Source organism: Cyprinodon tularosa, unplaced genomic scaffold (assembly GCF_016077235.1).
Source record: "Cyprinodon tularosa strain WSP-4 unplaced genomic scaffold, ASM1607723v1 ctg194, whole genome shotgun sequence".
Lineage (NCBI taxonomy): Eukaryota > Metazoa > Chordata > Actinopteri > Cyprinodontiformes > Cyprinodontidae > Cyprinodon > Cyprinodon tularosa.
This window is the reverse complement of record NW_024038699.1, coordinates 320,879-336,800: the sequence shown is the minus strand read 5'-3', so window position 1 is coordinate 336,800 and position 15,922 is coordinate 320,879. Positions and strand designations below refer to the sequence as shown.

Sequence of the window (15,922 nt, the reverse complement as noted above, 5' to 3'; positions counted from 1 at the left end):
AGTCTCCTGCAAAAGAAGAAAGGTTTAAGATATATTTCTGTATCACTGAAGCTGAATCTCTTGAATATTTTTCTTTCACACTTTCTTTCCAGATCAGGATTAGGTTTAGAACATATGTGTAGAGAAATCTTAAATATGCTTTGAGCTGAACTTTCCATAGGTTGGTAATTCAGGGTTAGAAGGAGAAACTCTGCTTGAATCCTTGAATCCTTGTTTTCAAGGATTCAATGATTAAATTCTATCTATCTCATCAGCTATGACCAGTGTCCATGTAGTTATGTTAAGGAAAACCTTTTGTCTGCATGATGCTGCCATCACCATGTATCACAGTAGGGGTTGATCTGTTTGGGGTGAAGTGAGCTTTACCATTCTGATGCACATTTGGCAGCAATATTTTAGGAATTATCAGACAAACTGAAAACAGAGCTTTCTGTGGCTTTCAGAGTATTAGTAATATTTGTCCCATTAACCGATTCTTCCACTTGACCTGTTGATTTCTACAACTCCTCATGTAATATTAGGTGCATTTTGGCTGCTTCTGTCATAAATGCCTAGAAATTCAGTAAATGAAGAAAGGTTAGTTGTGTTCATTTTTCTGATCAATGTTCAGAGTATTAAATTGAGCTCTGTGTAATCTCTAAAGCATTGTTGTTTTGTTCCAATCCACATGCAAAACCACACTTGGAGACCACAGGATGTAAAAATAAAGGGATTATTCACCAGAATCTGAATTTTTACTTCAGAATTAGGGACTCTTTTATACTTGAGGCTCTGCGCGATCGGGGGGAAAAGGGAGCAGCAAGGAAAAAGTGGTACATTGAGACCGAGGCAATTAAGGGGTGTTGGAAAATGAGGGAAATTGTACTTGTTTCCAGTCTGAGGAACAAGTTGAGATCCTGTGGTTCTAAAGGCAAACTGATTAGAGAGCGGACTGGACTCCTTCATGGAGGTCGATCAACAAGTGTAGATGAACTCTGTTTGTCCACCAGAACACAGCTTGGAGAAATCACAACCAGCAAAGATCCTGCAGAGGAAGAGAGCTCACACAAATAATGAAAATGGTATAACCAAAACATGTTTTCTTCACAGCTCTATCTCCAACCCTGTCTGCTGTGTCCCTTAGTCTCCATGATGCTCGCTAATATTCTTTGACAAAATGCACACTGTTCACTGAACAGCTGGATTTATACTAGGATTATAATTTGCATAGATTGACTCTGATTTGGAGTTTAAAGACAATTTGTTGCACTGAATATTGCTTAGAAGTATTAGGGTAAAGGGCTAATAATCCAACAGATTTAAACATTTTAAACCTTTGTTAAAAAAACAGTTATAAACAATATCTTCCACTTCAGAATTATGTCTTTGTGTTGCTCTAACAGATATGAATCCCAATAAGCTGCACAGAGGTTTAATGTTATAATGTGACACGGCGTGGAAAAGCAAAGGGATTTTAATTAGGGTGGTGTTTATCGTGTCATTTATCATTATGATGATACATTTCAGTCACAATCAAAATTTAGATTTATCCTCACAACAATAAAGCAAGATTAGTCTTTTTTTTTTAATCTAAGAAAATAAATGGCTGTATTCTCCTAATTTTGATAATTTTTTCTGCTGTTAATCTAAAAAGAAATGCTCCAAATGCTGTTATTGAGTTTAGTGACTCAACATTATAGTTCTTTTTGCAACTTATTATCACACCAGTAGCACCAAATATCATAACAAAATTATGGCTCCATCACTCTCCCAAAGTGGTACGGTACTTTAGAAGGTACTCTTAACAAGTATGCCTTACTACACCTTACCTACTAAACTTTTAATGCCTTGTTACCATTTATTATAAAAAGCCCTACCATACAAAAGACAAATCATTGACTAATTATATGTTTATTAACAGATTTTTAGTACTATTATGATGCATAATGGAACACTAAATGTATGAGATCATTTATTAAGGCTTCATAAGGATTTACAACCAGTGCATATCATTAATTAACGCTTCATTACTTTTTGGTCCCCATACATTTTACAGATGGACTGTTTGAAATAAGCCTTTACGTGCAGTTTGTCAGTTAACAGTTTGAATATTTACTTTATTTTAAGAATGAAAACAACAACTTGATAATACTTTAACAACTTAATTTATGTTAGACCTTTACCTTATTATAAATGTCATATGTGATGATGTTTAATCTTTGGAGTCGAGTGGTTATTATCAAGAATTTACTAAATTGATGCTTAAATATCTTTTTAGCAGCTAATTGAATTTATTAGGACTTGTATTAGAGTTCCAGAGTCCCTGCCTGTGTTTTATTTACAATATTTTTCCATAACTTTATTAACTTCTACAACAGATGAGAGCAAAAAATAATGGTTTGTATGTTTCAATCTCTGTCCTTGTATATCACCTGGTTTCATTGATGAAATTTCTATAGTTTAAGAACCAATTTGTGGAAGAATTTCCTAATCATGTCTTACCGGATATAATTTAAACAAGCGTTTATATTTGTGAGCATTTATTGACCCTTTATTCAGTTTTTTAAACTCTATTAAGATGTTGATGTATTGCAAGTGTAAGAAGAAAAATTGAATAGATAGAGAATTAATTATTTTATACACAGGAATTTGTGCAGCAGTCCCTCATATATATATGTTATTAACATTAACAAATGGGCTTTTGTCGATTGTTCGTCACCGAATTAAATTCAAACTTCTAACCTGTAATTATTTCTGATTGGAAAATACAATTTCAAACAACATCCTCATGCCAGATTTATACAAACAACGGATGATTCTCTGCGTTTTTCTTCAAATGTCTTTAGAAATTAAAAAAGAATGATATCCTAAGGGCTTTAATAATGACAGATTTGTTATTCTTTAGCAGATTATACCCTTAAACTAATGCTTGATAAACATTCATGGCATCCTATAAAGTATTAATTAATTTTTCTAGCTGAATGTATTTCTCTTTCATTGTTTTATTTATGAATAAAGAAATTAATTAACAAATTCCTACCAATAATATTTTTATTAAAGCCTTGTTAGGGAATTGACACTATATAGGCTTTTAACTAATGCTGAAGCAGGGTGGGACTTGAGGCCTTGCAGTTCCAGAGGCATATTTACTCTTTAAAAGTGAAAATTAAATATATCATTTAGAGAAAAAAAATTATTTATTGTAGTTTTTAGTCTCCTTATTAAACTGGATTGCAGATGTTTAACCTCCAATTATTTATTGAGAAATTGCAAGTAAGGCCTCTAATGCTTAACCAACATTGATTAGTACAATGTTGACATGAAGAAAACTTTATTCAGAATGGGTTGTTAGTATTATTATTACTGCTTAAAGAACAGAGAAACCAGCCAAAGAGATTTTACCAACCAAACCTCCTGAATCTATGGAGATAACATTAGCAAACATGTTTAGAAGGCATATAAGTTTACAGCTGAACTTAAATGGGAGACTCTTGGTTGTGTTATAGGATATACTTGTTTTATTTTTTTGCCTGAAAAGACAAAGTGATGTGTCACCGGTATACACCCTGTAGGTCCGAATTTGTGTGAATACTTAAGGAGTCACAGATTCTCATCTTGGGGAGTATGCAGGCGATGACCTCTCAGCCACAGAAGAAACATGAAGAAACTTAACACCTATCAAAAGCAAACTTCACCATATCTGTTCTTGGTAAGAAACATTGCATTTATATCAACTAAGCTGTAAGCTATCAGTGGAGCCCCCCTTTTCCCCACCCCTCTTTCCTCTTCCCTTTTCTTACACCACATTGTTAGTGAATATGACATCTGGGAGAGTTGCAGAGCGAGCCTTGAATGTAGCCATTGTTCAGCACATCATTTGTCACGTCCCCTCTGTCTGTGGCCGAGGAGGAGTTGCAGTTCGCAGGGCTAAATGTGAAGAGGGGCTCGACAAAACAGCTACAACCCGAGTCGACTGGAAGCAGAATCTGTCCAGAGGAGAAGATAAGAAGATGAGGAAAAAGAAGAAGATTGCAAAAGAAGGTAAGTTTGCAAAAGTTTTGTCTAACTAATTTAGGATTAAATCACATTTATTGTTTTGCACAAATTCTACAAAGGATTACAAACTCTTTTATTAATGTAATTTAATGAAGCACAATCGTTACTATCAATATGAGGAGTTATCCGTCTACTTCAAAGTGTTGTTATTGTGTTTATTTGCTGCTTTTAAAGGCTCTGAAAACAAATCTGTGTTGCTTGCTTATCAGTGCATTAGTTTATTTACTACCTTGCTCATGTTGTCGGTGGGAAATCGAGTTGCTGCCACTGTTGATTCAACTGTCTCTGGATTAATTCAGAGCAATGGATAGCCTGTGCCTGCAAACACGTGGTTCCTGCAGCTAACCAAAAGGAGAGCTTTGCGGAGAGCTGCATTTGTCAGCTGGGCTCTGAACGTTGCATGGAGGCTGGTGAGACGTGCCCATGTCTATCAAACTTCAAACAAGCAGCCCTGTTAAGCTGCTTGATGCTGAGTGATAACTACAGGCTACAGGGCTCTTAACGTGCATTTAAAGCTCATCTAGGCATAAATGAAGTAAACTACTGTTTGGAGCATGGAGATTAGCAGAAGATTTGAGAGTGCTTGATTTCTTTGATGGAATACGGATCCCAGTACTTTAAATTTAATGTTATATTTTTCTATATAAAACTTTAAGGATACCAAATTATAAAAAAATCTAATAATTAAACGTGTTCTGAATAAATGACAAACCTGCTTACACAAATACTCAAATTTGAATTATTTTTGAGTGTCACTAAAAAACTGTTAATAACATGGCCAGATGGGGGCCGTCTCCACAAAAAACATGATTTAAAAAAATAAAAAAGCTGCAGCTTCACTTTGGCACATCCATAAATAGTGGCATGGAGCAAGGTGAAGAGATGGGGACACAAAAATACCTGTAAGATACAGAATAACCTTTAATTTCCCCCCTGGAATTACTCTAGATAAAGGCGAGGGGGTAGTGAATTTTAGTGGTTAGCCATAGACCCCCCCTTACCCCCCTTTGGTGCTGCCCCTGGCTGGATTGCACTGTAATTGCACGTCAGAGTGAAAAATAAATTCTCTTTTTGGCTTATTAATTTATGTAGACACGTGTTACACTTTAAAATTAATATTAATAAACAAATTCTCAAATGGAGCTTATATTGTCGGAAAAAAAGTTATATTAATAAAGGAATAACATTAATATGTTGGGTTTATCCATACATGATGAACCCATTTGAAATGACTGTATAGGTTTTAATGTGGGACCTTTTGGGGTGAAAGGTCAGACCAATATGAGTCTTAAATGTTCTACAAATCTTGAACTGATTCATTAATTTTTTTATTCAAACTAAAATTTTCTGATTGCAAATCTAGCCCAGTAAAAAGTCACATGGAGCCAGCATATAGATGCTGACTGGGTGGTAGAATCAGATCAGACAGATATCTGCACCTCCACCGTCATCCCAGCAACCTCCTCCCATACATCAGCAGGCGTTTTATTTTCTAAACAGCGCACTCATTGCTGATTTTCTTTCTGTTTTTATGGCAGCTTTTATAGGCCATCAGTGAGACGTATGGTTTTATTGACCAGTTTCGCAGCGAACACATGTTTCCCGCAGTGCATTTCAGGAAAACACGTTCAATTTTGATTTTATTTTATTTTTGGAGTTTAATGTTTCGGGATTAAATTATGAGAATAATTTAAACGTTGTATTTGTGTCGCGATCAAAAGCGTTGAAAAGAAAATTACATTTATTCGTTTTCTATTAAATGCAGAAGAAGAAAAAAAGAGGGGAATCAATTTAACAACAAATATCACTATATTACTGCCTAAAAATGTGTTTTATGGGTGATTTTATTTTTTCATCTAGATTTTTACTCTTACACTGCAAAAATGATCTAGAAATAGGTAAAACTGACATAAATTAAGTGAATTTCCTCTTAATTTTAGTAGGTAAATCAGATATTTAGATAATGTGCACTTAAAATAAGACATTGCAATTGTTTTTTCTTATCTTAAATGTAAATTGTCTAGTTTCATTGGCAAAGTGTCTCACTTATCTTTTCAATTCAAGACAAAATGCACTTTTTTAGAGAAAAAAATATTTATTTAGATTTAGATTTTTTTCCTTTGCAGTGTGCCTGCTTACAAGCGTTTAATTTATTATTATCTAAATGGCCATTGCAGAATTACGCAAAACATCTGTTTCCGCCTTTATGTATGGTTGTGGCATCAGATTGCTTTTCTGTTTTAACACTTTCTGCCTCAGAGATCAAAGACTCCAATTTGCATGAATTAAAACTACTTAGTTAATTATTACCTTAAGGATCCGATTAAAGCGAGTGAACAAAAAAAGGTGAAAATGAGAGGATCAAAGCTTATATCGATTCTCTGCTGCAGCCTGACTGTCCACCGTGGGAAGCCAGATGAGCAGGATTACAGAATCTACTTCTGCACAGAGACTTTTTAATGCATCGACCTGCTCTGCTCTGTTGAAATGGGTCCATTTAAATTAGGGGATGGGAACAAGGACTGCTTATGGAGAGCTTTTCTTTCTTTTTCGGCCCTGAATGGGATGCAGTGCAGGCCTATGTGCTGAAAATGGTAGATTAACAAATAAATCCAGGCATTATATACAACTAAATTATATTTATTGCATTTTAAAAAGTATATTTCAAATTTTTTTTGTGTGCATGCCATTTATTTTCCTAAAAAAAAATCTATTTTTGATAACTTTATTTCCCAGCTATTGCCATATATGAATCTGAGTTTGCAAGATCAGCAGAAAGGGCTTCTTTTTTTTTTTTTCCACGCACACACACACACACACCCACGCAGAGTTCAGATTAACAGCAAACGCAGGGCGGTCAGAGCTGCAGAGAGAAAACCTTCACTCTGCTGCTTCTTCACCCCGCACATCCACCTGCACCACTTTCACTATAGGGTTTGCCTTAATCTGTTGGAGTCTTTCTTTTTTTATTTACACGCTCCTAAAGGTGTGAGGAATCCTGCGTGTTTTTGTTCCGCGCGCCGGAATGAGCGCTGAAGGTAAGGCAGCCGAGCTGTTGTGCCTGGGTTATGTGTCTTTATGATTTACGAGCCTGACTCCAACCGCGGTTCACCCAGAGTTCATAAAGCTGCATGCCTCCAGACTTATTCTCTCTCACTCCCTCACTGCATTTTTTATCTCCTCTTGCTGAAAATAATTTGGTTTTGTTTAATTTTGGAAGAAGATTGAATTTAATGTGTTTTTTTTTCTTCTCCTTTTGAGAAGCTGCAGAAAAGACGGATTTTGATCTCAGTTCGGGGCACAAACCGTGCAGCAGCTGCAGCACAGTAGACATTTGTATAATTTTGCATTTGATGGATGTGTTTTTCAGCAGATTGGGATATAACATTTAATTTTTTCCCCTTGTAAACAGCTTTTCTTTAGCAGAACAAAGGCTGTTACTTTTAAGACCTCATGTAATGTCAGAAAACACCACGGAAAACACAATAAAGCCTCGTCTATTTTTTTATTAATTTTTCTTTAACCACATTATGTAATTTTTGCCCTTTTTAAAGTTCTCTTTATTAAAATAACAAAGAAACATTCCAGAAAAAAGACCAATTTTCTCTGTTTTGATTTTTTTCTCTCTTGCAATTTAATACAGAAATTATTTTTAAAACACAATTTGAAATGTTAAACATGATAATATATTTTAAAATGACATACAATAAAGCTCAAATTAGAATAGTTTGCAAATACTGCATTTCTTTATTTGTGTTTTTTTCCACCAAAGTCCACATTTTGCCTCTCAACCCTGCTTGCCATTCATGTCAGCTTACTATTGAGTTGATAAGATGGATCATTTAATCTCCTCCCTGATTCAGTCTTTCCTTTCTTCTCCCTCCTGGATCCTCTCAGGCCTGAAGCCTTCTAGTCTCTGGAAACCTGCCATGTGACATTTGGCTGCCAGCTCTGCACCAGAAGGTCAAAGGGGGCTGTGGTGCACATAATGCAGAGTAACATCCGCCACAGTTGCAGCCATCCTCACGGTTTCTTCAGTGAGTCTGTGGATGGTGGTTCTGGATTCGGGGGCTCTCATCAAGCCTCGGCCCACCAGCATGGTGGAGAAGGTGGGCTTGAACTTCCTCGGAGGTCCAAATCGCAAAACCCCAATAAATTTACGATGAGCAAAAAGGTTTTCCCTTGGATGAAAGAGTCAAGACCCTCCAATCAGAATCGCACCAGGGGGATTGCAGGTAAAAATGCAGTAATTGATTAAAAATGTCCTTTTCTGTTTACACAAAAAAAAAAAAAAATGTTTGGAAGGCATTAAATATCATCTATGTTTTAGATAATCACTCTTTCAGTAACACATATCTTAAACTTGTGTTATTTAAAAAAGAAGATGGTGATTAGGTTATTTTCTCCTTTATCTTGTTGACTTGTCCAGGAAAAAAAAAGATAGATGTTTATGTTGTTTGCACTGGCAATGTAACCCTTATACAAAATTAGATCTCCAATAAGACTGGGGTCAATTAATTATACGTACTGAGGCAACAACCTCGTTTCCTGATTTAACTTGTTTATTTACTACATAATTTTGCAGTCTGTCAATTTCCTGACATTTTTAACTATACTTTTGCAACAACTTAAAAAAAAATAATTATTTACAGCATGGTATCCAAAGTGTGGTGCAGGGGCAATTTGTGGCCCCGCGATTGACTTTGTAAATTATCCAAATTTTGTCGCACACATGGTGGAAGCTAATTCAGAGTTTCTATTTTTTATCAGGAAAATAGTGAGGCTAACATTTCAAAACCTTTTTTAAAATTTAGATTCACAAAGATATATCTCCAGATTTTTAAAACAAAAAAAACAAAACCCCTACTTCATTAGTTTTACCAAAATATTGCCTGCTTAGTTCATTGTTGGGCAGTTTTTTTTTTCTTTTTATTCTGAAATTATTATTTTTTTTTTTTGACTTGACAATGTTTTCTTTACCCATAAGACAAAATGTTTGGACACCGATGTACATTCATGAAACTTAAACACTTGGAATACATTTTTGACAGCTTTTTACATTTATTTAATCAAACATTAGATGTTTTGTATAATATAAACTCCTCGCATGTGTCTTTTATGTATTGTTGCCATATTGCCACATTTGATTATTTACACTTTTTTGTGAGAAATAGTATCAATTTGGATAGATATTTGAAAATAAGTTATTTTCATAAATTTTCAAAATGTTGTTACTCAACAAAACTTACTTAACTTCAAATTATAAAAATCTCTGTCGACATTTATTTTGTTCTTCTTTGTAAAAAAAAAAAAAGGATTTCTGGTAGATAAACTTTTTCTCTGATAAAAATTTAGTATATAAACAATGTTCCTTATACCCAAAGCAAACATCTATCTATGATTAGGAACAGCTGCCTAGCTTAGCTAGTTAGCAAGTCCACATTTAGCATACTATCAAAAACTGCTAAACTTGTAAAATCTTGAGCTGTTTTAAATATAAGGCAGCTTAAATCCACACAAAATACTTTATTGATCCCTAAATTGAAAAATCTCAGGCTTATAAACATTTCCAAACAACCAGAGCAAAGATGTTTCAATAATTGCCATTGATAGTTGGGAGGCATGATAGCAAGTGCGACTTTAGCATGCTAAATAGAACTGTTGCTAAACTATTAACAAATGGCCCATACATTTTCCCTTGACAGCCTCTGTTTGGATGTACCATTCAATGACAATGGCTGCTCCATGATTAAGAGGCTCAGTTTGCTGGAATGACTGTATTTATAATGCTAAAAAGAACTGTTCTGCCAAGTTTAGCCTGGACAAAAACTCAGTTTAAATATATTCAAATAGGGTTAAATGCTAACTTTTACCCTAACAAAATTGGTTTGGACTTTTAGCTTGCTACTAACTTACCTTAGCCAATTCCCTATACTAGCTAGCTGGGAACAAAATTTGTACATCCATTAATAATATAATCATGGTACTAAAATTACTTATCTCTATCCTTAATTTACTAAAGAATGCTACTACACATCTTTAAAAAAAATGTTTCTGAGACAATTTTGATGCTTTTTACATTTTCTGCATCAAACTGCTTGTCTGAAGTCATCATCGCCCATGCTCAGAGCAGTCTGTCAAAATATGATTAAACCATGTTTATGTGCATTTTAGTTGTCTTTTTCCTTAGATTACACACTATATACCAAAAATTTTAACATGAAAGGAACACATAAAAATCAAAAAGACTTGATTTGGTTTAAAGGCAAAGCCGAAAAAGTTGGCCCCCGGAAGTAGCGCAGGATCCCATTTCCGATGCATATCGGGCAGAGATGACTGATATAACAAAAAGGATTTTAAGGCTTTATGTTCTCAGGAAATGAATTTTTAACCTTTAATAGATTATATTTTTGTATATGTTTACTATTTTTGGGAGGGAAAAACATAATTTAGGTCTTTTTACAAAATAAAATGGAGTGCAACCTGGATGTATACATGGATGAGCATGCGCAAATGAGCTGATGGTAAAGATCGTTCCCGACATTTTCTCAACTACAAGTCTGTTTGTAGTGTTTACTTTTTCAAAATAAGCAAACATGGCTATATTATCCATCCATTCAGTATCCGTCACCCTTATCCCTGCTAGGGTCGCAAGGGATGCTGGTGCCTATCTCCAGCTGTCGGTGGGTGAGAGGCAGAGTACACCCTAGATAGGTCGCCAGTCCATTGCAGGGCAACACAGAGACAAACAACCATTCACTCACACCGAAGGACAATTTAGAAAGGCCTGTTATCATAGCAATCATGTTTTTGGACAGTGGGAGTACCCGGAGAGAACCCATACATGCCCAGGGAGAACATGCAAACTCCATGCAGAAAGATCTTGGGCCAGGAATCAAACCCAGAACCTTTTGGCTGCAAGGCAGAAGTGCCACCCCATGCTCCACTGTGCAGCCATGATAATATTAATTGGTTAAAATTTTGTCTGATTTTTTTTTTGTGAATAAAAAAAAAAAAAAAAAAATTACCACTTTATACTTATTGCTAATATACAGAATGGGCCCAAATAAGAATTAAAAAAGTGTTTACATAATTTTTTCAACAAATTTAAACACCTTGTTTAATTACTGTATAAATCAGTTTCATTCATTTTCATTTAGTATCTTCTTAACCAGCAATAAAGGTAATGTTGTGTCCTGTTTTAAAGGTTCAGGTGGTCAGTTGGTTATTAACTAGACTGCAGTGCATATGAAGGGGATCCAAAGACATTAGGTAAGGAATATATTGGTGTGAATGAGAGGGAATTTCATCAGAGCAAAAGCTGTGGGCATAAAAAAAATATAATGAAATAAACATGAGACCAATAAGGATGATCAAATTAGTAATCATTCGTCTCTTCAATATCTTAGCTTTATTCTAACATGCTTTATTGGGCCTTTAAGAAAGCTGATGACATAAAGTCACAACCTGGATTACACTTTACTTTTTTACTGTTTATATGAATTTTGCATAATAGAACAGGATTAGAACACGTAAAAAATAGAAAATCTACCAGCAACAAAAATCTGTAAAAGGTATAATAGTAAATATTAACACTTGTAAAGTCTGACAATCGCCCTTGTATTACATCAGGGTGTTTTCCCCAAACCACAGGGAGAGTTATTTTTTTCTGGGTTAACTGTACTCACTCTCATATGTAGAACTGGTAAAATATCAAAAGTAGGGATGCTAACAGCTGCTTAGGGTCCCAAAGCCAAGAGAGGATGCACTTTAAGGCCCCGTCCACACGAAGTCAAAACGAACACGAAACGCTGATATTTTCCAAAACGTTTGCCGTAAAGACGGAGACGTAAAATAAATGTGAGCGTCCACACGAATGCATGAAAACGCTGCAAAATGTATGCCAGGCCTGTAAGTGGCGCTGTGGTGCCAAAGCAAAAATAAGCGACGAAATGTTGGGCATGCGCACTAATATTTATACATGGTTGCCCTGCGGGTCCATTTTCGTGGTTAAGTCAAATTCAGGTGCTGAACTATGTCGTCGATATTGCTCTGTTCTTCCTGGAGATATTCCAGAAGAAGAAGATTCTGTTGTAAGCCCGACAGCAGGGTGAGTAGCATTAGCAGCAACGGCGCCATTGTTGTTGTGATACTGGTCGCGCATGCGTGTTTAGAGGCGACGCTATGACGCATGCGTGTAAAAAAAAATATGCGGTTAGAGTGTAAAGATGGAAACGCGAAAACGGCGTTTCGAAATCTTCCCACTCTGAAGGCTTAATAAAAAAAAGATAGTTTACAGACCCCCGAAACGCCGGCTTCGTGTGGATGAGAGGCTGGTTTGGTGAAAAATTTGTGCGTTTAGGCCAGGGTTCGTCTTCGTGTGGACGGGGCCTAATTCTCTCAAATATCATATCCCTAAGGATTTTTTTATATTTAGAAATTAGTAGTATTAATGTGAAAAACAATTCCTTAACATTAAATGTAATTTAATGTTGTTTAACCTTTCTATATTGCAATGAGAAACACTTCAGAGACAAGGAAAATACAACTTATACGATTATACGAAAATATTAGGCTTTCCATATTGTTATCTTTTATTCTAAGGATCAAATTGTGATGGAGGTTCTTTCTGTTTAACAATTTGATTAATCTGTCCTTTTGTTATCAACATTTGAGCTATGGAAGCAACCACAAAACTTTTACAAAACCAGTTTAAAAGAAATATGAACATTTATGAACAGGCATTCCTAAAACTAAGTGCCCAATATCAACATTTAAGACAGATATTTTATTAACAATGGCATAAACAAATCATAACACAAAAGTTTTTACCCTTTCAATAACCAATCGAAATTATTTATTGTAATTTCTTTTAACCAGTACATTTTCAATTTCTCCTTAATGGTAAGCTTTATTCTCTTGATGCCCATTGTTGCAAATATGCAGCAAACCATTTGTATGGTTTGTAAATTATTCCTTGTTCCTGTTACAACATACCCCTAATGGTGTATTTGTTTTTTGTTTTTTTACTGATTTTAACTGTTGCAAAAAACCTGCAATAAACCTACATTACTATTTATTATCAAAATAAACAGAAAGCTTAAAAATTTCCATTTGGCAACTTAAAGGCAAAACAGTGTATACATCATATATACATCAATATATATATTTAACCATCAAGGGATTAATGTTTGAAACCTATTATAATCTTTATATTTTATTCATGTGGAGTGGAACTGTAGAATGATTGAAGCATATATCTTAAGTAATTTTCAGGTTTTGATTTAGTTTAAAAACCTCATGGTTTTCCAAAATGCATGGGGATAAGGAAGAGGTTTGAACAGGTGTTGTGTTTTGTATGTAGTGGAGACTGGGGACAGTTACAATAATTTTTAGACTTGACTCTTTTACGTGAAGATGGCTTGGATTAGAGGAAAGACATTTTATACAATAAACTTACATCTTTATGTTATACCCAAAACCTTAGAAAGCAGAATAGAGGGCATTTTTTAAATAATTTGCATCTGAATGCATAGAGTCAGATGTTACAACGACCCCAGACCCAGGGAGAGTTGCAGATGTTTGGTTGCAACATGTTACAACTACAATATATTGCACTGTTAATAAAATCTATATTGTAATGCTATTTTTATGTCAAAATATGTTAGAACAATTAAGTATTACTAATCAGCTTTGATTTATTGGCCTGGAGGAGTAGGCCTTCTATGCATATGTCAAAGATTAAACTGATATAGATTACAGTATATTTTTAATTGACAGGAATAATGGAAACATTAACTGTTATTTTGTCAATTATCAGCACATGCATTCATTAAGAAAAATCTACGCTTGGAAAACTGGTTTTCAGACGGAAGATATCTATTTAACTATATAAATACAATTAATGTGCCTTTATTTGAAAGAATATAATTGTATCAAACAATATAATTGCATCATTGACAGATTTTAATACAAATATATGTATAGTTTTATATAGTTACACTACTGACTGCATCCTCCTCAGTCTATGAACATGTTTGTGAAAAGGCATGAACACAGACACGTGAACACATAAACATTCAGCTTCTGCCTCAACTGGATGGTGAAAATGAATGAAATGCAGTATATGTAGGTAAAAACTAATGAACAAATGTTAAAGCATGTAATTAATTGATCTGTTTTATATTGATAAAACGGAGGCACAGAGATCTCACACAAGTTTTATCATAATAAACCTGGACTAGCCAGTAGATGATCTCGATACAAGCTAATCATATTAGCCAAGTGTAAACTTTTCTCTGATTTACAATAGGTTTGAGCTAAATCTTTACAATAGTCACAATATAAAAAAATGATCAAAATGGATAAAAAAATAATTTCATACCCAAAAAAGAGTTTATTTATTTTATTACATTTTGTAGCAGCTCTTTATTCTGCTTGCCATTCTCTGCAATGGGGGTTGGGCATCCAATTGGCCATGCTATATCACTTTGTTTTTTTAATATTTGCCTACATTTAGGCTAATTTAAACACAACATAGACTAAACTGAGTTTTTGGATCTTATCTCCAGCTAATTTCAATCTATCCCCATCTGTGCATTATTCCAAATAAAGTACTGAAAATGCTCTTTCTTTGCGTTTTCATAAATAAAGCTCTAAAACAATGTTTTGAATAATTTATTTTGTCACAGCTGAATAATCCAGTCCAGGTTTGACCTTTTTTTTTTTTTTTTTTTTTTAACAAGGATCTTTAAATCAGATGGCAATTTAAGTGCCATTAGCCTACCAGGTGGCTTTCTTTCCTTATATAATTACACTTTCCACAACATGGGAGATGTTCACTCAGGGCTGATAAGAGAAGGAAACAATCAACGCTCTGTGAAGGAAGAAAATCACCTAAGAACCTGCGGAGTTAAATTTGATGCCTTTTCATTATAATAATCTTTGGTTTAGGGTCTTCAAATAAAATATTGATCTACTTATGGCACATCTGAAAGAGAACTTTTTTCAACCTATGCCCTGTTATATCAAATCTTCACTGCTAAAGCTGTTAAATTATATTTGTAGTTTTTATTTGTTCATTATTTCAGAAGTTCAATTCACTAATGGAACATGTTAGTATATTTCCTTGCTTGGAGTTATTTATGTGCTATTTTAAATAAAGGAATCATTTATAGAATATTGGTTATTAACCCGTGGCCTCCTGCATCATATTCTGTTAAGGACCTCATCCAGCCTTGGACAGGAAGATGTAATGCTGCTGTCTCTTTTTTTTTCTCTCTGCAGATTGCACCGACAAGAGCCAGAGCTCAACCCCGGCCTCCAAGCGCACACGCACCGCGTACACGAGCGCGCAACTGGTGGAGCTGGAGAAGGAGTTCCACTTCAGCCGCTATCTGTGCAGGCCACGGCGGGTGGAGATGGCCAGCTTGCTCAACCTGAACGAGAGGCAGATCAAGATCTGGTTCCAGAACCGAAGGATGAAGCAGAAGAAAGACCAGAGAGAGCAAGGTCTCACCACAAGCACCAGCTCCTGCTCCCCCCCATCCTCCCCCTCCGCCGCCGGCAGCCCCACTTTGGCGAGTCTGGGTTATGTCCATCTTGGTGTAGATTACCAGCCGGCCTCCCCTCCTCTCAAACAACAGCGGCAGCCGCAGCAGGCTTACCCGATAGGGTTCTCCAAATACACAGCCCCGAGCTTCACGCACGACCCGCAGTTTGATACAGCGCAATGCAACACGCAGGAAAACCCGCAAACAGCAGACTCAAACATGGGATTGGATGATCATTGCGGGTCCTACTTCTTCCAGGGCTGCGCAACTCAGGACAGAATCATGCAAGCTCCAAAACTGACTCATCTCTAAGATAAATCGCATCTGCATGCATA

General features: G+C 35.4%; 1 protein-coding gene across 5 annotated transcripts in view; it reads left to right on the top strand.

Annotated features, from left to right (window-relative positions):
* Window positions 1-15,922, top strand: part of LOC119782458 (homeobox protein Hox-A3-like) — a 27,171-nt gene extending 11,249 nt beyond the window's left edge. The window contains exons 2-7 of one of the 5 annotated variants that reach the window (XM_038283432.1): window positions 3,552-3,688; window positions 3,889-4,020; window positions 4,335-4,445; window positions 7,022-7,073; window positions 7,933-8,270; window positions 15,322-15,922. In XM_038283432.1, the coding sequence (XP_038139360.1) occupies window positions 8,024-8,270; window positions 15,322-15,899 (825 nt within the window). In that variant the 5' untranslated portion in view covers window positions 3,552-3,688; window positions 3,889-4,020; window positions 4,335-4,445; window positions 7,022-7,073; window positions 7,933-8,023 and the 3' untranslated portion in view covers window positions 15,900-15,922. Of the gene's footprint in view, window positions 1-3,551; window positions 4,021-4,334; window positions 4,446-7,021; window positions 7,074-7,932; window positions 8,271-15,321 lie in introns of those variants that run through there. The other 4 variants (XM_038283429.1, XM_038283433.1, XM_038283431.1 and 1 more) reach the window with 4 other exon arrangements.